Here is a 24,373-nt window from a genome sequence, read left to right as displayed (position 1 = left end):
CATGATTAGTTTTTTTTTAGCATGCATCGTAAAATTATGCTTTGTTAAGCTGAAAACAGAAATGTTAGCAAAAATTAAGAAAAGGTCAGACAATGCAGAGCACAACAGCAAAGTTGCTTTACTTAGTTGTAAGCCTCCACTTCACCCCAAGAGTCAAAGAGGAAACAACAGCAGGTCTGATTTACAGTTGAGGCAAAAAAACAAACTTTCAGTAGTTTTGATTCTTTCATAGAAAGACTAAAACTTCTGCTAAAAACTTTTTTTTTTACTTTACTGCAGCATTGAGGTCATAAAACAACAAAAACAGATACCGTTCTTGACACTTTAGACATGCTTCCACGCTCAATGTGACCTCATACTGGCAGTGAAATTACTACTTATAATAAAAATACCTTTTCTGATATTTAGCTTATGATTATCAATATGATGGGAGCCACACAAATCTAAGCTAAAATACATTCTTAACACTTGCCTTTTGACAAAAAGATGAAAAATTTATTTAGCAGTTTTTGCACAGATAATACTACTTTCTGAGGATTTTTTTTTCAGACTTATTAAAGCTGGAAACAGCTTCCACCTCCCTGTTTTTCATGAAACAGTCCAATAGGTTATATTTCTCACATTTACCAAAACACTTTAAATAATCTCACACAAAAAAATTGGAATTCGCACAGGAATCTGTATAATCTGCAAGTTGCATCTTCCTCAAACAGTTCACAATAAGAAAATATTAGCATATTGGGGTTTTTGAAAATAATAACTAGCTACATAAATAGAGAATATTGCAAACTCTCCCTCTAAAAGTATCTGCCAAGCTGCCTGAATATACATCTAGTCACACGATCCTTGAAGAAATGTGCATTTATACGCATCTTGTGCCTTAAGACTATTCACAGCAGATACTAAGTTGATTTTGCTGTGTACAAAGTGCTCAGTTTTCTCTAAGAATTCACAGCAATGTGACACACATCACTGTCCGCTCATCTGCAGCTGCTGAGCAGAAGTCTGCTGAGGGGTTGAATCCTGATGGTCCACTGGAGGGAGCTGCTCCCTCCAGAAAGTAAAGTGGCTGAAAGTGTCCCAGCAGGGAAAGTCTGAGGAGGTGGACTGCATCTCGGGAGGAAAGACGTGGTCAACCACTTCTCCCAGACGGGCATACCTGGATCGAAGAGACACAAATAGCAGGAGTGATGATAACAACTCCAAAGAATCGGCAAAAAATGGAATTAAACAATAAAGGAACTCACGATGAAATGTTGGTCTTAGCGTGTTCCTGCACCAGCTCTCCTTTAGGGTTCACTGTAAAAATCCTGTTTAGCGGTACACCTACTTCTTTGTAGGAGTATACGTCCTGAGGAATGAATGATTTTGCATAAATTTACATACAAATGTTGCATACTTGATTTACGTATAACTTCCAATTCAACTGTGTGAGGGATTTGAAGATATGCGTTTGTACCGTTGGTCTGTTGCCGAATGCAGCATAGAAAGGCTGTGTGTTTGGGTAGAAGAGGTTCTTGATGTCGGTCAGACACTCCACCTTAAATTTCTCTGGCTTTTTCTCTATAACCTCCCTGTCAAATGAAAGCAAGCAATTCTGTCTCACTTTTTACACAAACTTTTTCTTTTTCACAGATTTTAATGGGTATCTTTCAAAAAAAATAAAATAAACTAAAGCAAACGTTTGTTTAAAATACCGATGCAGAGCTGAAAAAAGGCTGCTGGGACTCAGGAGGACGGGACCCATAGGAAGCATGGTGCCCCTCTCGTTGACCCAGTTTAGGTAACCTCTGGTCATGTCAGCCATGCCTATTGCTCGAGCTGAACAGTACAGGAACTTGTAGCCATTTCTGATGGCAGACAGGAAGAAAACTGGACATCAATGCCTTTCAATGTGAATTTTAACCAAAAAGACCCAAACTTAAATGATTATGAATCTACGCTTACTGGCTAACTTTGTGGTAGAGGTGTGCTATTCCCTGGTGTGTCCAGTCTTTCCCCAGTGTGGGCAGAATGTGACCCAGCGTATCCGACCTGGAGACAAACATAGTGGTCATGTTTCAGCCTCAGAGAGACTTTACAATAGTTGACTGTTTACATTTAGTATCTAAATTCATAATAATTAGTACTTTGATCATCTTTTGATTTATTTTCTAAATGTTTCCTGTGGTCTTTTGTTTACGACTATGCAGTTTTTAGTTAATAAAAAAAAAAAAAACTGTGTCCATTTCTAGGACATAGTTTCTGCAGAGCGGCAGTAGTTTATACGAAATTCACCTCCGAGTTGTGGGCGGGACTGTTGGCGAGGAGCAAGTCCACACCCCCTTCCAGTCACCCAAAACTGAGAGCCGTTCACACGCCCTCTTGTTACCTTATAGCCCCTCATACCCCCAACCTAACATTACCAATGCAATACTGGAGCTATCCAGCCATACAGTTTTAAACCACAAGCCAGCTTGGATGAAGAAAACTAAGACATACATTGATGTAGTCGTCTACAAGCGGATGCATCAGAATGGAACGGAGCAGGGAGCTTGTGGCCCACCTGGCATATTTTTTTAAATCACACGTTTTTTTATCTGCTACTAATTCACAACGATTTGAACAAAAACACTCAGAACCTCAATTTTAAACGTAATTTTCTTTATATACAGTATGTCCATCATCAGAAAAATGCCAGAAGGAGATGTTAGAAACACCAAAAACACAATTTTCTTTAAAGTGGTTCTTTTAGGTGGAATTAAATGAATGAATTAGCCAAATGAAATGACAACAATAGTTTATCTCCTACCCAGAAAACTTCATTTAGGCTAATCGAGTTGTTGCCTTTGACCCTTCTCTTCCTTGTCAAATGTTTTGATCAACTTCCAAGAACTCAGATACCTGGTGATGGTTCCATCGATGTCAGAGATGATTATTTTGTCATCCCAGTTCCAGAGGTAAATCGTTCCCTGGCAGCGGCAGGTTCCCTGGTACTGAGTGGTCACACTAAAAACAACATCATTTGGGCCATCCTGTAACTGTAATGAGTGCTGCAACGACGCATGGCAGAGAGAAATCCATGAAAACACATCTGCAGACAACTTTAAAAAAAAAAAACAGCATACAAAGACAGAGAGAAGGTTAGCTTTTTGGACGCCTCACCAGCTGCTCTGATGTGAGCCGGAGTGTTTTTTTGTAAGACACGCCTCCTAAAGGGAGCCCTGGTTCCGATTGCACGATGGGAAGGTTCTGCTTGGCTGCAAGGAGGTCTTCATCGCTGGATGATGTCTCTTCTTTATGCCTGGTACATTGCATTAAATGTTTAATTGCACATATAAAAAAAATTGCTTCAGGTGAGGAACTTTCTGATCACCTGTTTTTAGTTTTCCCTGCTTGCTCTGCAGAGCTGCAGGCCCCATTGCCATCCTTTGAATCCTAAAAGCAGAACATTGTTAATTTATTGAGTCATTTCATAATAACAGTGAGCCCTAAGAATGGGACTAAAGGGACCTACTGCTTGAGTGGTGTTGTTTCTGCCCCTCCACGAGAACCACCACCTCCCTCCTTTTTTGGGCATCTTCTCCTTCATGATTTTTTCCACTGCAGCCTAAATGGGGAGCACGCACAAGCCCAGCATACACAACGAAATAAAATTAAAAAGGAAACAAGCTAGAGAACAAATCAACAAGGGGAAACACGGCGTCTTCAGCTGACATGGAGAAAACAAGCTGACGGAGTGAGAGAAAGCATTGATGGGGGAAGTCGAAACACAAGGAAGGAAGTGAAAGCCAGCTCTCAGACATACAGAACTGTATCCCAGGACACCAGTCAGACAACAAAACAGGAACTCCAAGGACGAGTGAAAATAAGTGAGGCAAGAAGACTGATGGATGGAGTAAAAGAAATGATGGAGAACCAGAAGAAGAGAGCATAGAAAGGTGAAGTGAAATTCTTGCTAAGACACACAAAGAAGCAGTTCCAGGTTTGTTCTGAAGAGGGCGTGATAGTCATGAAATACAACCCTGAGTCATTTCTCTGTGAGCTGCATGTGCACTCTTCTTTTACCTTTGGCAGGGGTTTCTGGAAGGCCTGCAGAGCCAGCACAAGTGGAGCCGCAGTGCTCCAGTTAAAGTACCTACGAGACAAATTTATTTTCGTCACTTGCAAGAAACAAAGTACGAGTGAAATGAACATGCCTTACTTTGTTCCAATCCTCACAACCAGATTGGGGTCGTCAATGATGCTCGGATTTTCCAAGAACTGTTGATAGGAGATAATCTTCTCTTCAAACTGCTCTGGAAAAGCAAAAACACAGACAGCATTATAGTTGTCCCTTCAGGGGCATCTCTGAGGTGGCACAAAGTGGAGCACCTTTGGTGATCTCCTTGCTGTTGGTGAGCCCCCCACAGAGAGAGATACTGACGGATGTCAGGTCAGACGTGGGGTCAGTGTAGCTGTCCACTCCGCTGTCTCCTCCAGAGCTCAGCGACTGTGGTGACAGGCTGTTGCTGCGAAGCCCCGGGTCAGAGATGCTTCTCATGGTAGAACCGCTGTCACTGCCGGGCCGTTTAAAAGAGGCATTAGGGACGGACCATAAAAAACCTCAGAAGGCACCACTTCTCCCTCCGTCTGTTTGTTCACGCACCTCTTGGGAAAATAAAGGGCAGCTACTTCCGGTTCCAGCTCTGTGATGTCATCCAGGTATATTCCATCAGAGCCAAGATGGCGGCTCCTTTTGTCTGCCAATCAAACAAATTGAATGAAAATGGTGTTTTGGGTGTTGTTAACATATTCTAGTGGCATTTTTCTGATGATGGAGGACATAAATTAAAGAAAAAATAACTTCAAAATGGCATTTCTGAGTATTCCTTTAATCAAATCATTGTGAATCAGGAGCAGATGAAAAAATGCCATTAAAAAAAACTTTGGGATTAGGACTATAACTGCCCCATCACTTGGATATCTGAGAACAAAAACTGAGAAGCTCTGGAACTTTTTGGGAAAATGTACTAAAAAAAGTGCAATCTACCTTTTTTCTTGGATGGAGAGTCTACCTTGCCAGGTATAAGAGACGCTGTTTCCTCTGCGTCGGCTGTCACTAAACCACTGGCTGTCTCTGAAGATACCGCCTGAGCCTCCATCCTCACTGATTCCGGCTCATTTCCTGCTGTGACCACAACTTCCTCCTCTTTGACTGTGCTCTTTTCACATTGCTGCTGAAGAGCTGGTCTTTGACAGCAGCCCCCACACTGCCCTAAAGACACCTCTGGCAGAATCACACGGAAGTGGGTGTTCTCTGATACGGGGATGGAAACGGGACAAACTGCAGGAGGATCGGATTTCAGCGGAAGGAAGAAAGGCTAAAGAAACGGAGGGCAGAACATTTTAGTGTCTCAAAACATGAAAAGTCTTTGTTGTTTCAGTAAACCCTAAATCTCTTCTGTATACCGTGGCAGCTTGAGGAAGCTCTCCCCATGCCCAGTGCATGGCTGGGTTCTGACTGTCAGCTGAGTTGGTGATTAATTCAGAGTCACTCTTAGGAGATGTGGGGCGAGAGCTACTGGGGCTGAAAGAGAGGAGAGGGGAAAGTTACACGTTTGCCCAGATCATTTAAATGTTACCACATAAAGCCTCCACTTTCAACCAGCATCAAATGCTACAGGTCCTCCAAAGACGGCTGGTGGTAGCAAAGGGGAGCAATTTCCCATTGACCTCCATGTTAAAACATCAGATAATACACCAATAATAAACACATATACAGTTCTTCCTCTAGAAAAACTTTCCATCTCTTCACCTGTGCTCATCTGTTTTTTAAACAGAGTTTAATTCTCGACTGCATTCCATATTCCCCTTTTTTGGATTATAGACTCAGCTGATCCTCAGTTGGGTTTTTGTATTTTTATTTATTTTTACTTTATATTTGGTCTACTGCAATATCTTTGATGCCTGCTTCAATTTCCAGATTCAAATCTGCTGCGACTGCATCACGTGGTGGCAGTCCCAACTCTGCACCTCCATCTGTCTAAAGGAAAACCAGCATGCAAGCTGTGGAATAAACTGTTTTACCCAGACCCAGTCCTGAGTCTTTGCATCCTGGGGGTCACCAGTCTTGTGTATACAAACTTAAAAGCACTTTTTGACAAAAAGCTGGAAGGCGTAGATTGGGGGAGCTGTTAGTCAATTCAGATCAGAACTTTAAGACACACTAAAAAGTTTCATGCTTAGAAGCACTAGTTTTTGTGCTTCTAAGCATGAGTTGGAACCCCAGATTGGAGGTGATTCCAAAAGCTCTGGAGCATTTTTAAATGTAGAACTAATACATAATTAAATACCTTTATTGAAAAATCACTTTTAACAAACTAAAATGCGAACAAAGTGCTGTTCATTAAAAGTTTAGATCACATAAAATGTTAAAAACAATTAATAGAGTGAATAAAAACACTTAAACGTAGAAGCAGAGCAAAATCTTATGTTGGACCAGATGCTTGACTACAAAAATGAGTTTTTAGTTGAGTTTTAAGAGGATGGTCTAATGTTTAGAGGCAAATCTTTTCAAACCTCAAGGAGAAGCTGATCAGCTGACCTGGCTGGAGTGTAAGGAAAGAGACCACTCAAAGATTTGAAAACAAAGAAAATAATCATCAAATGAACTCTAAAATGAGCAGGCAGCCAGTGTAGGGAAGCCAGAACTGCTGTGATGTGGTTCCCCTTTTGCACTTTTTAAAAAAATAAGCCATTCTAAAGAAATGTGAGCATTTTAGGGGGATGTTTTTGTTTATTGACAAGCAGATGACCCAAAAGAAGCTTTAGTTGAGTTGAGAGACCCACACTGTTGAGGGTAGACGGAATAAACTTCCGTCAGCCCTGCTTGCCCCACTATGGGCTTCACTTTTACCCTGCAGAATCCAATGGGTGACATTAGAAATGATCTGTGTAATGTGCATAGACTACACCTGTATGCACCTGTTAAAGGGGCTCCACTCCCCATCTGATCGAGTGTAGACCCCATTCTGTTTGAAAGAACAGCTGCTTGAAGCAGCAGTTGTCTCCTCTCTCAGGACATCTCGGGATGAAGATCTGCAAACACACAAAACAAAAAAAAAGCATCTTTCAGTTTATAATTTGTATCTTTTTCTGCTCCACGTTATCTGGACCAAAAAAAAAACATGTGGGGATAACCCTCAAAAAGAATGATCAGTGCGAAGGACTGAATACAAATCTTTGAACCCTCTTTTCCTTTTTTTTGTCACCTGTTCTCCTTTTCCGTGCTCTCATCTGAGCTGATGTCAATGGCAAACATGTCTTCATCTGCAGAATAGTCCCCGCTGCCTTCCCTCCTTGTACTGTCTGCCCGACACTTCCTCCTCCTCTTCCTCCTCTTCTTCATGCTACTGTTCTCTGCATTGCTTCCCATGGAGCCCAGGGTTTGAATCGGTGGCCCAGAGTTTTTCGAGGAGGAGCTCTTAAGAATGGGCCCGTCGGATAAGATGGGTGAGGTAGCCAAGTAGGATGGAACAATCTCCTATTCGGTAAAAAAAAAGTAAAACAGATAAAAAAGTTTGATTTTTAATGTTCAATTTAAAAAACGACATAAAAAAGTCTGTTTATAGTATGTTGCTAAGCAAAGATCTAACATTTTTCTGATGCAAGAAAAGCAGTTTTCATCACATATTGATTCTCTTTGTTATAACATGTACTTTTACTGTACTGAACTTGTACTGGACAATCTTACTAAAGCAGCTATAAAGAACTTGATTCTAAGTATTAGGATACCATTTTCAATAAGAAAACATCATAAAAATTCACTTTCAGGAAAGAATAATGTTTTATGGGAAAGTCCCCTCATGATTTTTGGAAAAAAAAAAAAAAAAGGAAGAGCAACTGAAGTGGGGCCTCCTCTACTGTGGTCTGTCAGTAATAACTCAGTTTCAATAAAAGGATTTTTAGACACACAGTAGTGCTTCCCCTTTTTCTCCTCCAAGTCTGGGAATCTGACACCACTTTGAGAAAAAATAAATCACCCAGGTCTTTAGTCAGAGCCAGCCCTACTGCCTGCTTCTTACACTCTGCTGTGTGCAGATGGGAAGTAAACACCACATTTCATTATTGTAGAGGTTTGGCTTTTTCAACTGGCAACTTTAACTTGAATTTTCAAAAGAGGGAAAAACAAGAAACAGGAAATGTCTCCGACGTTTTCTTACTTTTTAAATTAAGAAAATACATATTATTTATGTTTTAATGAGGACAGACCAGATTCACTAATTACATACCCAAGAGCAAATTCTCTGTAAAGGTTTGTCATGTTTAATGACACATCTTTGAAATGTCTCTCATGCTGTACGACACCAGAAACTGTTTGAAAAACACAAAACAAAAGAGAAATATTCCAGGCTGCTGTGTCATATCTGGATTTGGCTTGACCTAGTTCCAACAAGAACAACTGCATAGTGATTGTTTTTCAATAAGAGCCAGGCAGAGGAGTTTCGATTTGTATAATGCATGCAGTTCAAACATGGATTCCCTCAAGGAACTCATAAACTAAGAAAGCATTTTTTTAATAGTCTTTTTTTCAACAATGTTTATATGTATTTTTTTATTAAAACCTGTTCACAAACAGTTTGGTATCTGGTGTCTCTCCAACAGAATAAGTCGTGCTCCTGTTTTTTACCTGATCACCTTCTGTTTCCTGCACAAAAAAAGCTTCTCCGTTGTCTCCGAGCTTCATGTGCAGATCCACAGGATCTCCATTTATTTCCATGTCCACCTAGCAGAAAGAAGAAGGAGGAGAGGCGTGAGGAAAGAACAAACACAAAGCATCAACTGGAGGATTTATCTCCTTACCACTTTCTCCTTGGAACGGAGAACGCCCATTTTGCCGAAGCGAACATGGAAGGGTGAGCACTGCAAAGAGCCATCAGGCTGTTTCACGACGATGACGTCGATGCAGCCGGACAGGGTTGCAGGATTCAGACCTCGGTACAGCTCTTTGACCTGAACAAACACCTGGCCTGCCAGCTGGCCCACGTAGTTCATGGTTTGGCGGGTCTGGTTGGGATACAGAGGATCATTTACAGTGAGCACATTTGAAACTAAAAAACCAGAATCTGCAAGAGCTCAAGAGGAAGTGGGGTTTAGTTTCACATCAGCAACGAAGGCCTATATGAAGTGGGATGTTTTTTTCTCTTCCACCTTCCTATCGTCTGTTCTACAAGCCTGGAAACTGGATCCATCCATTTTCCTGTCAAGACACCAGAGCTCAAAGAACGGTCAAAGTTAGAGCGGTCCGCACCTCTCAAGTGACAGTCATATCACAGCCTTCCATGTCTTTTAATAGCTGGGCTAAACCTCAGCGTCATGTCATTTAGAACGCCAGACAAGTTGAGAGGTACTGTTACACAACGAGCACATTCAAACTGAGAACACCAAGTATTCAACGCACAACAAACCTTTTTTCTACATAAAACCACTCAGACAGCACTGTGTTGTTTTTCTATACAATTTCTGCACAGTGTTGACCTCCCATCTAAAAAAAAAAGTGCCACAGTTACAGAATTAACTGGTTCTTGTACAAAAATTGGCACTAAGTTGCATTTTAACTTTTAATGCTTGATAATATATGAAACTGAGTAAATCAAATGACTATTTTAGAGGTGAAACCACAAAGACCTTAATTACTGTATGTCCCTTTAAATGACTGCAGGACAACAGATAACTGGAAGGAAACAAAACAAACAACATAAGCCCCAACTTCTGCCTTGGGGATGTTGGTTGCTCACTAAAAAAAAAAAACAGATTACTCCATTCTCGTCCTGCAGATACTACACCAACAAGCAGATTCTCACATGAAATATAAATTAGTTTTAAGTTACTTAATTATTGACAGAATTTTCCATTCAGGATTTGGGTTACTGCATTGCTTGAATCAAAGCTAATTTTTTTAGGCAGAAGAATTAATGTAGCTTCATCCGAAAATAAACCGTCACATGTCCTGCAGACTTCAAAAAGGGGAAGAATTTCTCAATAACAAAATTAGCATCTCTTAGTTTTGAAAATGAGAGCTGGCACTGTATGGGGAAACAAATAGTCTCTAGCTTTATTTACAGCAATTTGCATCCAAACTCAACATCTGTGATGCATTTACAGTTTACCAAACTTGTTGGTGCAGAAGGCAGTGGTTACACTTAATTCAGTCAATTAAAAGTGTGCTCTGAAAATTATTTTTCATCTTTAAGTTTTGGCAAATAAATGATAAAAAAACTATCTTCACACTGGTCTGTTTTTGTACTGAGCTTTATGTCATTTTATTCTGATAAGCAAAAAATGTAAAGAATAAGCCTTTGATATGTCTGTCTCTTGTTCTTAATTTTAAAATAAAACCTATTTAAATGAAACAAAAATCATGAGTATGTAAACAAGCTCCCCAAAAGGAACATTTAAAGAAGAAGTAGCAAATACGCTGTATATATGTAAATAGCTTAGTCATATTTACTAAATTACCCATAAGACATAGCAATACTCGCAGAGACTCTGCAAGATCAAACACGTTCAACCCCAAAGGTTACACATTTAAAGAGACACATACCTGGTATAATCTTTGTTAATCTGGCAGCCTTTACGAGCACATGAGCGTTCTGTCAGCGACGGAATATAACATATAGCGGCTGCATTACAGTGTGGTGTTCAGCCCTGTTCTCTGTCCGCGAAGCAAAACGTATAAAACTCAAAGAAAAGTACGCGCATCTCGATCCTGACTCCGCCAAAGCTATGACGTAATGATGACGTTTGCCAATTGACCAATCAGCGTACAGTTGGGATAGGGCCAAACTCATCGATCTCTGCAACGGTCAAAGATATAAACAGGTATTAAATATCTCAAATGTAATGTGTGCGTTTATGAAAAAGTAGATTATACATGTAACCACGGTTCAAATTAAAACGAAAATTACTTTATTGAATGTTTTAACAATTTAACAGAACAGAGCTACGTCAGTCAATGAGACCCGCAGTGAGGTGATGTTTCTGACCAATCACAGCGCTTCCTCGCGGCACAGCCGATGTTGGCCGTTTCGACAGCTGAGGATGTGGTTGCGTTCGCGGTTTCAGTGCTCGGGCTCTAATGAGACACATATTTACTTTTTAGTTTTTGCCAGTGTTTGCTCATAACACTTCGTATGCCAACAATCCCACAGATGTCACCTGAGTTGAGTTAAAACATAAAATGTAGAGTTCTTGTTAAAATCGCTCAGATATGACTTGAGATGATAACCTGGATGTAAAGAAGGTATAATAATAATAATGTGTTGTTACCACAAATTAATATTTTGTGTCCATACATTGGAGTTTTGGGTGCAAAAATTAATATATCCTACTATTAATTTCTTTCTGCAAAATACCAATTTGGGTGAACAAAAAAGTAATTTGTGCACAATAAATAGAAATTTATGCACACAAAAAATGCTAACATTTCACCACAAAATGCAAATTTGTGCCCAACGCCCGCGAAATACTAATCTGTGTCCACAAAATACAGTTTTTTTGTGGCCACAATTCTTTTAGAATTGATTTCAAAATCTTACTCTTGGTTTTTAAATGTTTACATTGTCTGGCACCTCCTTATCTTTCTGAGCTCCTGCAGAGCCATCGTCCTCGTAGAGCTCTGCGATCTGTAGACCAGATGCTCTCAGTGGTTCCAAAGACTCGACTTGTGACCAAGGGGGACAGAGCGTTTTCAGTGGCTGCTCCTAAACTCTGAAATCGTCTCCCCCTGTCAGTGAGGTCTGCCAGATCCTTAAATGATTTTAAATCTCTGTTAAAAACTCATCTTTTTACATTAGCTTTTAACACCACAGAGAATGATAATTAGGCAGCTTTTTTAGTGTTTTCCTTTATTGATGTTTTTATTGTTATAGTTTTACTGTGTTTCTTTGAATTTTACCTATTGTTTTAGTGTATTTATACTTGTGCAGCACTTTGGATGTCTGGATGTTAAAGCACTATATAAATAAATATTGATTGATTGACAAAATAATGCATTTTGCACACAAAATACTCTTTGTTTACAAAATGCCAATAAAATGCTTATTAGAGCCCACATAATGCTAATTTGTTCCTAGAAAATACTAAATTTTCCCCACAAATTGCCAATAAAATGCCAATTTGAACCAACAAAATACTAAATTCAGCGGCAAAATGCTAAGTTGCAAGCACAAAATACTAATATCTGTGCACAAAATACTTGCTTGAGGTGAACAAAATGTTAACTTTTTCACCGTAAAATACTGTTTTGTGGTCACAAAATGCTAATTCATGGCCACAAAATATCAATTTGAGGGGACATTTTGTTTTTGTTTTTAATTTGAATGTTATTTCTAGGGCTCGGTAATCCAGAAAGTTTTTTTTTTCTTTTTTTTTTTTTTTTTTTTTTTTTTTTCCCTAAATCCAGAAAGTTGGTACACTGGCGCTTGTTAAACCAGATCCTACAGTTTTGCTCCAGGCTCAGAAACACCAGCATTTATAGAATATTATGGTTTTCATTCACGTGACACTGGCTTGGTGGGCTAGACCAGAAATGAGTTGTGGTTAACAAGTTTTTTTTTTTTTTTTTTTTTCAGACCAAAAAAAGCTTCTACTGTCATAGTTTTTGTAATTTTTTCTTTCCATTATGAAACCTGTAAATCCTGTTAATGTAGACAGGATGAATGGAGGTGCTATAACCCATTTTTAAGTAATAAACTTGATGTGTCAAAAAGGTCACAAGACTGCTTAGTAATTCAATGTGATTCATTTACGTAGCAGTTTCTTGTGTGGGAATTTAGTCTCATAAAGCTGTCAACTCACACTGCATCTTGTGGATGCTTTGTGAGTAATAAATGTGTTGATTTATGAGTTTGTTCCTCTTATTACTAGTTTCAAAATATACGTTTAAGTCAGTGTGTTGATGATAATATGATAATATACTGTAGGTGATCAATATTTGAAATAATGATTAAGTATAATTTTTTTTCCGGTTGTACAAGTGCAAAACTAAAACAGGAGAGAATTTATTTTTGCTATCAAGATGTTTTTACAGTTTAAAGTCTGTGATTTATCTTTTTATATACAAGAAGGTGCCACTGTACTGTGGTTTTTTTCACTGTCTGAATACATCTGAGCAATAACTTCTACCTGTTTTTAATCTTTCAAAAATTATATCTGTATATATATATATATATATATACATGTAATAATTAAGCAAAGTTCCAGTGATTTCTGTAACTTCATTGGACACAAGCTAACTTCACATTAGTCTGCATTGCTGTGTCTGTGTCTCCTCTAAAAATATATGAGCCATGCAGCTGACATGTTTCTAAGAACAAGGCTTGTCTGGAAGAACTCAATCCATGTGCTGATGACACAAAAGCAACATATGGCATTTTCATATTTCATTGACCTGTGTTGGGTTCCAGAATGTGCCTCTTAAGTGGATTTATAAAAAAAACAACAACAGTGTGATAAATACCACTCCAAAAATATAAAGTCATTTTGACATATTTTTCACAAATATACCCAAACAGTTATCATTTTCATTTTAAAAATAAAACAATTCATATCTAGTGTTCTCTCTCTCTTTTCTCCATGTAAACGAACCTGTCGAGGATTGTGGCCTTGATCAAAAGATGCAGTGCAAAATGATCAATGCTAATTCATCTCTTGGACGTCAGCTCTTATGACCCAACCAGGGCAAGTTGTTCTATTTGGTGTGCTGTCATAACCAGAAGGTCACGACACTTTAATAAATAAATGCTTAAAGAAATCAAAGAAAAAACTTGTTCAGAATGAACTAGCAAGCATTCCAGAATTAAAAGAAAAAAAGTCTTGTTTGAGGTTGTTGGTTTTTTTTTTACTTCTAAATTACTTCTTTTTTAGCTTTTATGGTTCAAAAATGAATTTGCTTTGCATTTTATTTGCTTTCTTCTTGCCTGAAGATTATTTACATGTCTTGGTTGCACCCTCCACGCCTTCCTCTCCCTCCTCTCAGAACCAGTTTTGGGACTTTAAAATGCTAATTTGTTTGATGTAGTTTGTGTTTAAACTCATATGAGCTCACAAGACACAGGCGGAAACGCACAAGAGGGCTTTTTTTGTGTGTGTGATCCTTTCACATGCTGACACAATAAATAAATCAGTTTACCCAGCTCCAGGTGGTGTCAGTGGAGTACTGCTGAGCAGCCTCATCAAACTCCTCTTCATCCCCGGTTGATGTCATTATTCCATTCAACCCGGCAACGGATGGCTAGCCTCTTAAAAGTTACGCAAAATCCCCCACAAGACCGAGCTGCTCATGGACGGGTCTCTGCTCTCTGACTGCAGCAAGTGTCTGACCGTCAAGTGCAAGTGCAAAACATCTTACTAAATTTACCTGGACCCCCTGTTAGAAACCTGAGTGGGCCTTGGGCAGCCGTTACACCACCAGGACCTCTGACTTCCTTGGCATTTGAGGACATGACACCAACAGGGATTGTTTGACAGAATGTTGTTCTAACCGGGACTCCCAAAGACTATGTGATCACACGTCAGTCAGACTACAAACTATGTCGGTGCGTCACTCGTGCGTTCTCAGCAGTGTTTTTAATCTGTAACTTTCCCATTACTTAATAGAGACTGTGACGGGTTGTCGCTGTAAAGGCGCCAGTGACCCCAGAGGTCACATTTCTGACATTCAGACAAGCCTAGCTGTTGAGTAAAATGGGTTAGCTGCTAACAAATGAGTCTTCAAAGAACAACTTTACTTTACATGCCACACGTAACCCTTTTTAAAAAATACCAACAACAAAACAAAACAAAAGATCCACAGTGAGACCATTGGCCTTGATGTCGAACAACACTGCCCCCATGTGTTGGGAAATGTAAAAACACTTAAAAAGCCACTAATGAAAATGTTTTCTCATGGTGGAGGACATATATAAAAGAATTTAACATTAAAATGGTTAATAACTTTAACCTTCCTGTAATGTCCTGGCTGTAATTGACCCATTTTGAAATTTAAAAATCCAAAGAAAAACTATTTTTTTCAAATTGAAACTTTTCCTGCTTGGTTTATCTATTGTAATCAACAAATAAAATAAAAATGGTTCAGTTTCTCCAACTCAAATAGATACAAAAAAAACTTGAAGGTTAAATTATACAGCCATTATATGGGGGGGGAAAGAATTTAACTAATTAAAATAAATTTGCAATCCCTTTAAGAGCACTAACAAGTTGTTTTTCTCTCAAAGATATTGTATTTATTTATTTATGACAACAAGGTCAAACGCTCCCGTGTAAGTAGCCACATTTCCAGCAGCGCCTGAACACAACGTGGTTCCTCCCGCTGTCCTCTCGTATTTTATATTGATCCGGCTAACTGACAGTTAGCTTTTGTATCAAGATGATGCCCTCGACGTTCCTCTGTTTATTCGTTTCTGGTTGAACATACCCGGCATTTGGCGGCTTTAATGTTCCGTGCAGCTAACTTAAAACCCATCGAGAAAGCGGGAACTGGCTGGTAGGTGGTTCTTTTGGATAAATAAATGTAACACACTGCTCACGTCCACTGAACTCACGTGAAACAAACAGCCGGCGACAGCAGGAGGGAGGAAGCTAGCTGTGCTTACAGGCTATTAGCTAAGCTCTTTTGAATGTCTGGCGGTTGTTTTTGTTTTGTTTTTTATTTGTCTGCGACATTACTGGAAACTTGAGTAGCACAAAAACCGAAAACGGTTTGTGGTGCAGTGGTTTTCAAGATGCAGTGATTGTGCGTGTTGCTGCTGAAGTGGAGCGAACCAGGAAGATATGTTAGCATAACGAGCTACCTGCTTAATTAGCTAACTTTAATGGAAGAAACGAGAGGAGGGTGGAAAAACACAACCCAGGGTTTGGGATTATTTCACTTGTAGATTTGAAACTGTAAGTATTCTGGAATGTGCATATTGTGCATGACTTTTTTTTTAAACTCATCTTCGACAAATATAAGTTATAAATGTTGGAGAAGTGTTGCAGTTGTCATTGTTTACATGTTTGTTAGCTGCTTTCTGCTGGTTCTGGATTCCTTCTTTCATTTTCCAATCTAAACAGTCTTCTCACAACGTCATGAACTTTATTCTGCACATAATTAGCCACTAATAGAGGAAGACTGTGGATTAGATCCAGTTACACCTAAAACTATGTCCAAACTTAAGAGAGTTTAACAACAAAAATAGAATTGATACACAAAACATAAACAAACAGTGATATATATCTTTAAATATATATGAATATTAATTTAATTTGTGTGGGAATGGATTTGGGTGAGTTGGGGAAAAAGATTTCAATGGACCCAAAGGAGTATTTCTACATGACAAATGTTTGTGTTTCTTTATATGTGTCGTTTGGGCCTTATTCTTACTGATCAGGGGGGTATTCCAGAAAGCAGGTTATGCTAGCTCCCACGATAAGTTTGAGGCTAAGAAAGTTGATAACCTCAGCTTTCGGTTCCAGAAATGGAGGTATGTTTCAGGGTACGTCAAGTTGCCATAGCAACTCATGCTTTGAACATAACCTGGTTGGGAGCAGGTTTAGTTGAAGGTTAGTTTGTTTACAGAGAGGTGAAGCAGCATGGCGTGTCCATTTGAAGATGATTTAGTGGATGAAAAAGCTCAGATAATACTTTTTCCACCATGAGAGGGTGATAAGACCACATATGGATGTTGGAAAGATAAACTTTTTTACTTTGATCTAACGTTATTATTTGCTTCAGTTAAGATAAATCCTTTTTTTTGTTAGAAATTTTTTTGTTAAAAATTACACGTAGTTTTCAGACAGTTATTTTCCTTTCGTTCAAATTAATTCAATTAAGTAGGTGTAACTTTGATGCTGCTGTTAGATTGGCACCGCAAGGGATTCTGGGATATCATTCCCTTTGCCTGTCTGGACGGATTTGGGTTTAAGTGTGGTTTTTTTACAAAATGTGTTTAGTTGTATAGCTGTTTTACTGTGTTTCACCGTGTTTGGCCGAGCTATTTTGTCCTACTATGCTTACGTCTCTGCACCATGAGTGAGAGTAAAGTAAAGGATGATAAGTTTATATAGCACTTCTACCACACAGACTTGTCATGACAGTGATGAAATATTCTGTGATGAATTTTGCACTCCGTGCATTTTTTTCCGTTCTTTTTATTGTTATAAAAATGAGCATATCTGCCGGCTCAAACTTAGACATATGAAAGTTCAAGAAATATAAGTAATTAAGATGGAAAAAAGATTAATGGAGTAATGTGACATTTAGTTAGATAAATACGTAAATTTGAGTTGTATAAACAATTATTGAGTTTGAATAAATTTAACTAAATTATTTAAATTATTTTTCAGCCGTGTTACTTTTTTGATGGACTTATAATTTTTAACCGCCGTCATTAAAATCTCAGACTCCGTCTCACTTCCGTCTCAAGTGTCGCGCTTTCTTTTTTTTTCTCCACGCGTTTCCATGGTGACTCCAGAAATCGGCGATCTATTGAGAATGTCTTTATGTACCGTGCGTTAACCCAGGGTTACCAAGTCGAGCGTAATTACGCCAACTCATATCCGGTCTTTTGGAACCGACATACCCAGAGTAAGCAAGTTCAGGCGGATTTCAGCCAGAGTTCAGGCTCAAAGTCAGGCTAGTTTAAACATGCTTCCTGGAATACCCCCCAGAACCTAGTAGGAGCCGCAAAGTCTTATTTGACTCTTTTAGAAACGTTTGAAGTTGTTACATTGTTTTTTGAAATAATAAATGGAAATTATATTTCTTTTTATGGCATGAATAGAAACAGAAATATAAGGAAAAACTAGCATTCGTTTTTCAAAATGTGTCACTTTTTTTGACGGCTTGTATGACCTCTTTTTACATTTGTTATATTTGTTATATCCAGTAAAAAAAAAGTATATAAAGAATACACACATTTTAGCAGCTCTCCTCTGTACGCTTGCTTACTATTGCTGTGCAGAATAATGTAATATGCTTAATGTGATAACATGTTTTATCAAAGTTTTGCTTAGTATTTAAAGTCTGTGGATTCTGGTGGAAGTGTAGAGCAAACAAGGCTTCTTGATGTTAGCAGATGCATAAACATTGACATAGTTCATCTTATTTCTAGGTGCACCTCAGCCATGAATTTATAAACCTAATTTATCTAAATTAAATGAGTGCTAATTAAGTAACATATACTTAATTTTATTTTATTTTTTTCTTTAGCCAGAGAGCCACACTGGAGGGGTAAAATAGAAAAAAATTTCTTTTAAAGTTAATGTCCGAATTAAAATATACTTATCAATATTTGTCACATTAACCTTTAAAATATGTATTTGAGCCTTCAAATGTTGAATGTGATCATAGATAACTGTTTGTTAACGGTTATTTCCTTGGTTTTTAGGCACTTTCGCCGGACAATGGATGAGCTGGTCCATGACCTGGTGTCAGCGCTGGAGGAGAGCTCCGAACAAGCGGCACGCGGCGGTCTCGGTGATGGTGGAGATCACGGCCTGTCGGTGGGCTGCCTGCTGAAGAGACAGGCTCGGAAGCGGAGGGGCCGGAAGCGGCGGTCTGACAACCCGCATCCACCGTGGGAGACGGGTCACCTCAGCGAAGGTTCAGAGTCCAGCGTGGAGGAACATAAGGTGAGGATGAAGAGCTGTCTAGGACCCACAGCATGAACTTTTTGTTGCTTTTAACCTAAATATTCACATCAGAGGTTAGTTGAATGTTGTTGATCAAACAGTATTTGTTTCAGGACTACCGTGCCGGCACAGGGGGCGTATCTGGTGCCAATAGCCACGCCCGTGACAACAGCGACTCTGATGAGCAGCTCGGCCCCAAGAGACGTCCGCCCCACGTTACCGATCTGGGCCGCAGCAAGCGTCCGCTCTGGCCCGACGACCTTGCCGTTCTGGGCTCAGCAGAAGGCACGCGCAGCCTCAGGCGGCGGCGTAAAGTCAAACGAATGGCCGTCGACCCGCCCGCCGAACAGGAGCACCCGTCCTCCATTGTACTGGGCCCTCCGCCAGTCCCAAAAGCATACGTTGGCGGGAGGTCGCAACGGCTGGGTTCAGGTCAGGGGAGGGGCTCCATGGAGCTGTGCGGAGGGGTCCTGATGGGGTCAGGAGGGGGGAAGAACCATGTTAAAAAAAGGAAACTGGTGGCACACAAAGTGGGTCTGGAGGCGGCGGATGAAGGGGTGGTGGTTGAGAGTGAAGACCCCATCTCATCTCCGACCGAAGGATCTAAGGACAAGATGGAGCTTGAGGAGCAAAAAGGCTCAGATGAGGACATGAGTGACAGGTGGTTAGTGTTTTGACTTTATCTCTATGACTCCATTTAAGTTTTACAGTTAGGATACAGGTGAGACATACAAGTAAGGAGAGCTCAGTATCACAGAAAAAAACTCAGGTTTTGTTTCTCAAAAATTCTGCCTCATAAAAAGCTGGTAAATGTTTTGGCATCAATTTCTATAGAGTATTATAATGTTGTTCTCAGCTTTTATCTATTTTAATGATTCTTTTTTGTCAGATTTGTTTGTTTTTATCATTAGATGATGTTCTTTACCAACTTTATTTTCTGTATTTTGATTGGTCTATACGTTTTCTCTGTAAACGTCATCTAACTTAATTTGATTATATATTCTTTTTTTTTTTTTTAGTGAAACCAGCAGTGTCAGCAACAGCAGTGATGGTGGCCTTTACACTAATGATGAGGGAAGGCAAGGTTAGTCCTTTAAATGTGTTTACAGTAGCAATAGGAAGCAGTGTTGCATCATTGAAGCCTGTTTAGGCTTTAAGAAGTACTTTTCTGACAAACAGTTCTGAATCATTTTCTTGAGTTTTCTTCATTCATTTCCCATATTGAGCTCTGCATTTTGTTGCAGGGGATGATGAACAGAGTGACTGGTTCTGCGAAGGGGATCCGGGTTCTGGTTCCGGTCCTGGTGGCGCATGTGGGATAGCCGGAGTGGTCCCCTGGTGGGAAAGGGAGACGGCGTCGGAGGAGCTGGATCTCGCTGACCCCGTCTTTAACAGCATTCTGACCGGGTCATTTCCACTCCTGACCCCGGGGTCACAGAGAGGTGAGCTCAGATTGGACTGTTGGCCTTCATTTTCCAGAAATGTGGAGATCTTTTAAATGTCAATGCATTCACTTGCAGCTTCACTAATGACCAGAAGGGGGCAACAGTGTTCAAACCCTCGTAAAAGAGGTTTTGTTCAGCAACATTTTAGAGAAGTGATGCAGAAAAACTGTCAAAACATCCGTTATGCAGTTAAGCAGTTACACTGTCTCATCGCCTATTAAATAAATTAATAATAAATTTGGCTCTTTTTTTAAATCTCAGACTGTTTTGACTCTTAAATGTTTTAAGAAATGAAATGACTTTATCTTTGTTTTTAGGATTTCAGGCAAGGTTGAGCCGTCTCCATGGAAACCAGCAAGGCCCTGAGGCAGGGCTGCAGGGAAGCTCCAGCCATGGGTTCAATGAAAGACTTGGCAGACAAACGCAAGACTCCCACGAGTGAGTTCCCCCCTTGTATCTCAAAATACCCCTTTACCTACTACTTTAGAAAGAGTAAACGCTGTCTTGGTATTTCATGAACAGTTGTGGTAAATGGTGTAATCAGATTAGTGACGTGCTTGCAAAATAAAACAAATGAAGAGCATTTTTATTTATCTGCAGAACGCAGTTATGTCGGTAGTTTGGCTTCAACCTATAAATATATGCATTTTTCTCCCTAACAGGCCTTGGTTTAGCTCCGCCTCCAGGAGAGACCACGGCCAGGTGAGCCCTGTTTTTTTTCCCTCTGACAGCATTAAGGCAACTGAACTCCTACAACGGCCCCGTGTGCTCGCCCTTTTATCACAAGGGTTGCCTGTTAAGTGCTTCAGGCATCAAGTTGTTGTCCTGCCTTTCCCTCTCTGCCACTTCAGTTGCACTGGGACGCGCGGACAGACAGAGGCCATCGGAGGAGCTGTTCGGTAAAAACGGCGAGCAGGTGAAAACAGTCGATGAGGAATAACAACACTCTCAGAAACAATCGCATGTGTTATGTATTTTATTTTCTGGTGTCGGCCGCCTCAACTTACAGGCAGACCAGTGGGCACCTGGGCTCCCTCTGCACAGGAGACGTGAAACGGAGGCGAAAGGCAGCCCCCCTCGGTTCCACTGCCCCCCCAGGTATTGGATGCGCACCTTGCAAAATCTAACCACCATCTGGCACTTCTTGCAAACTGACCCTTTTATTGTATTTTTGGCTCACAAACACACACACACACACACACACACACACACACACACACACACACACACACTGTGGTTCAGGGGGAGCCACTGCCTGCTGTCCTCCCCACCTTCTGTCTCCTAAACTCAAAGGACATCGACAAAAACATCTGGGGTTGCACTTAAATGGTTACTGAAGGGTTAAAACAAAACACTCTCCTTTACCCAGGGGTCACTCGAAACATGGCCGCCATACTCTGCCGTGGATGGCAGGAAATCTTAGTCCTGAGCTGTCACAGCTCGTGCAGTGAGCAGCTTTTCCCCGCACTAGTTACAAAAAAAGAGGGGATTAAAAACACTAATTGGTTGGGCTCTGTGACCAACAGGAACTTCCAGGAACAGAGAGGATGAAATGACCATTGTTCCAGACAGACGCCAGTGCGCTCTCTTTCTATGGACGTCTGTTAATGGACTGTTAATGTGGCTTTCACGGTCGCATTTGGACTCCGACAGAATGCCAAATACGGAAAATGATGTTAAGTCTTTTCATTAAAAAAAAATCATTCAGTTATTATCCACTTATATCTTTTTTTTTATACTTTAAAACGGTCAGGCAGTGTAGATGAATAACGTCTACCCAAAGTTTCCAAATACATTTTTACTTTTATTTTAAGAAACCAAAACAATCAAAATGATTTTTTTTTTAAACCCTTTTGCCACAAGGTGACACAATTTCCTTGAGTTCCAGGAAATGTTTGTGACCTATTTCAGTTTCACAGAGATTAAACCTAACAGCTTGGCTTTCTTGTTTTTTTTAAAATGAGTTTGTAGCTTTTTTCATGACATTTGATTTTAAGGACTGAAGTTAAAACCTCCAACTGTTTTTCTGGCCTTTATCTTCAATGTGTTTTACCTTTTTTAAAATTTGTTTTACAGCTTTGACAAATCTAGTAGACTTCAAGTGAAACACTGGTTATAGTTTATAACCCACACTTAACAGTACTACAAAATTAAACTCTTATTGTAATTAATTTGTTACTGTAAGTATAATGCAAAATTAGGAATGAAATAAGTTAACTGATAGGAAAAAAGAAATAAAAAGGTAAAATAAGGGAAATAAGTGGACTTTGGACTCAACCTGCTGATCAGACTGAGTGGTGCTGCTTCTTCTGCATTCCTGTAACTAGCAAACACAGATGCAGTGCCCTCTAGCGGTTGTTAGAGGGAATGTAACAGACAAATGTGCCGTTTAGTGCTGTTTAGCTTTTACAAAAATCCCAGTTAGACTCATGTGTTTAAAGGCCACGCCTCTTTTCCAGGTGTCGTCGGGGAGAACGCTCCTCCCATTCCAGACACAAACATGGGGAACCGCATGTTGCAGAGCATGGGATGGAACCCCGGCATGGGCCTCGGTCCGGAGGGAGGCGGCATCACAGAGCCCGTCCGAGCTACTCAGAGACCCAAAAGGGCGGGTTTAGGTTTCAACTGACCTCCCCAGGACTCAACGCCACTCCTTCTCTTGGCCTGAACAAATCATCAAATAAGAAAAGGACCCAAATCAAGTTCTCACAACGAGGATTTGAGGGTTTCCAGACACCATAAGAAGAAAGACTTGGTGTTCCAAGAGCTTCTGATATCAAAGACAAACTTTCCCATATTGGGGAAACTAAAACAAAAAAAGAAATCCAGTGATTGACACAGAGACTGCTGGTCTGTTGGAGGCGATTATTGGACACTGAAATTGAAACATGATTTAGTTACCTTTTGCTAGATCTCCATGTTGGAGAAAAATAGTGACATTGTTGCTACAAAACACTTACCTCACTTGCTAGTGTTGCTTGTCCAAAAACTGGCACAGTGAAACAAGAGCAGTTGACCTGTGATGAGAGAAAAGTTAGCTAGAATCAACTAGTTCACAAGAAATGGTTATTGCACAACAGTTTTGGAATCAAAGGTTCGAGTGTGGGGGCTCTGCACGAAAGTGAGTGGGTTTTTCTGAATGGTAATTCTTTTTTATTCTTGAAATAATAGAGTGGACTGTTTTACCAGTTCAAAAAAAGAAAGGAAAACTAAGTTAAACTACTGTCTGTGCTTCATTTGGCAACACAAGCATGTGCAGCTGCTGCAGGTTTCTGCTGAGGTTCACAAAAGCAACTCCCACTCTTCTGCTCGCATTTTCTACTCTGTATAAGTTATAATAACCACGCCAATGGAGATGACTCCATTTGACTTGATTTTATAAAGTATTTTAATGGAAATTTTGAATAGAAAAAAAAAATCATTTTTTTTTGAAGAGTTTAACTTTTAAAGAGCCCCGTTTGCTTTATAAAACCAGAATGTCATCTAGGGACAAATATAACTCAGCAGAACAAAGCGAAATCGGTCAATTCTGGGTTTGAAACAACTTTGTTCAGCATCATGGACCATACGAAACCTTAAGATCTGAAGATTTCTGCATGGCAGCGTGATTTCATCCCCCTGAATGGTATTTCTTTAGAAATAATGTTGAACCAAAGATCACTTTAAAAAGCAACAATGACTATTTTACTGTAATCTTAGCACGTTTCCCATCTTCAGAGGTTATTTAAATACTAATCAGTTGTATTTTTCATTTGGTAGAGCATCCATTCATCATCTAAAATGATATTTTGTGCAATGGATATTGTTTTTTTGTTTTTCAGTGTAATAAGGAAGTGTGAGGTCTAAGTGAGGTAAATGAAGATTAATGTCATTTTAATGCATTTTCCTTCTATTTTTGTTGTGCTTTCCTTTTCTCCTCAGTCCATGCACAATTCTCCACTTTGAACCAAAAAATGTTTTGTAAACCCCTTTTGAAATAAAACTGAAATCGACCCCCCTCGGTTACTTCCCCTGAGATTTTTACAAGAAAATGTATTTCGTATTTGTGTATAAATCTTGTTTTCTTATTTCAATTTTCACTTCGGATTTAAAGTTTTATTAGTTTTTTAATTTACAATTCTGGTTTTGTTAAATCTTCAAGCCTGCTTGATTTAAAAAAAAAACCCACAACATTCCCACATCATAATTGTACCTCTGCCGTGTTTAACAGTAGCTTTGATTTTTACACTTTTTGGGTCTCCCATCAGGATTCAGTGGTTTGTGTTTAGTTTTTAAACCACAACAGAGGTGTGACA

The 24,373-nt window shown here is 39.6% G+C and overlaps 2 protein-coding genes across 6 annotated transcripts; one reads left to right on the top strand and one right to left on the bottom strand.

The window, feature by feature from the left end:
• Positions 1-95: 95 nt before the first annotated feature.
• lpin1b (lipin 1b) lies at positions 96-14,364 on the bottom strand. Of its 2 annotated transcripts, none has more exons than XM_011491811.4 (20): positions 14,153-14,364; positions 8,824-9,027; positions 8,651-8,746; positions 7,233-7,504; positions 6,946-7,059; positions 5,431-5,548; positions 5,012-5,342; positions 4,628-4,721; positions 4,354-4,538; positions 4,184-4,277; positions 4,048-4,117; positions 3,497-3,589; positions 3,356-3,417; positions 3,145-3,283; positions 2,884-3,032; positions 1,948-2,034; positions 1,698-1,850; positions 1,460-1,574; positions 1,248-1,351; positions 96-1,159 (listed from the first exon to the last, which is right to left on the bottom strand). In XM_011491811.4, exons 1-20 carry the CDS (start codon positions 14,225-14,227, stop codon positions 970-972), a joined length of 2,745 nt encoding a protein of 914 aa, XP_011490113.1. In that variant the 5' UTR covers positions 14,228-14,364; the 3' UTR covers positions 96-969. The 2 variants fall into 2 exon arrangements, with proteins under 2 accessions (XP_011490113.1, XP_004083887.1); XM_004083839.4 differs by lacking the exon at positions 14,153-14,364 and adding an exon at positions 10,565-10,748.
• Positions 14,365-15,273: 909 nt separating this feature from the next.
• gpatch2 (G patch domain containing 2) lies at positions 15,274-24,075 on the top strand. Of its 4 annotated transcripts, none has more exons than XM_004083714.5 (10): positions 15,274-15,505; positions 18,390-18,633; positions 18,747-19,294; positions 19,653-19,717; positions 19,878-20,075; positions 20,396-20,516; positions 20,741-20,780; positions 20,930-20,994; positions 21,088-21,176; positions 22,538-24,075. In XM_004083714.5, the coding sequence occupies exons 1-10, from the start codon at positions 15,456-15,458 to the stop codon at positions 22,705-22,707; spliced, it is 1,590 nt and encodes a 529-aa protein (XP_004083762.1). In that variant the 5' UTR covers positions 15,274-15,455; the 3' UTR covers positions 22,708-24,075. The 4 variants fall into 4 exon arrangements, with proteins under 4 accessions (XP_004083762.1, XP_011490114.1, XP_078798538.1 ...); XM_011491812.4 differs by having other exon boundaries at positions 18,747-19,297; XM_078942412.1 differs by lacking the exon at positions 15,274-15,505 and adding an exon at positions 15,553-15,906.
• Positions 24,076-24,373: the final 298 nt, after the last annotated feature.

Source organism: Oryzias latipes, chromosome 24 (assembly GCF_053564925.1).
Source record: "Oryzias latipes strain Hd-rR chromosome 24, Olatipes_Hd-rR_3.1".
Classification (NCBI taxonomy): Eukaryota; Metazoa; Chordata; class Actinopteri; order Beloniformes; family Adrianichthyidae; genus Oryzias; species Oryzias latipes.
This window is presented reverse-complemented; position numbering and strand designations above follow the sequence as displayed.

Coding starts and splice junctions, on each gene's coding strand:
- lpin1b (XM_011491811.4), bottom strand. CDS start 14,227: ATGACATCAACCGGGGATGAAGAGGAGTTTGATGAGGCTGCTCAGCAG. Junction 1,851..1,947: donor CTCTACCACAAAGTTAGCCA/GTAAGCGTAGAT, acceptor GTCTGCCATCAG/AAATGGCTACAAGTTCCTGT. Junction 1,352..1,459: donor CATTCGGCAACAGACCAACG/GTACAAACGCAT, acceptor TTCATTCCTCAG/GACGTATACTCCTACAAAGA.
- gpatch2 (XM_011491812.4), top strand. CDS start 15,456: ATGTTCCGTGCAGCTAACTTAAAACCCATCGAGAAAGCGGGAACTGGC. Junction 19,718..19,877: donor TAATGATGAGGGAAGGCAAG/GTTAGTCCTTTA, acceptor ATTTTGTTGCAG/GGGATGATGAACAGAGTGAC. Junction 20,517..20,740: donor CAAACGCAAGACTCCCACGA/GTGAGTTCCCCC, acceptor TCTCCCTAACAG/GCCTTGGTTTAGCTCCGCCT.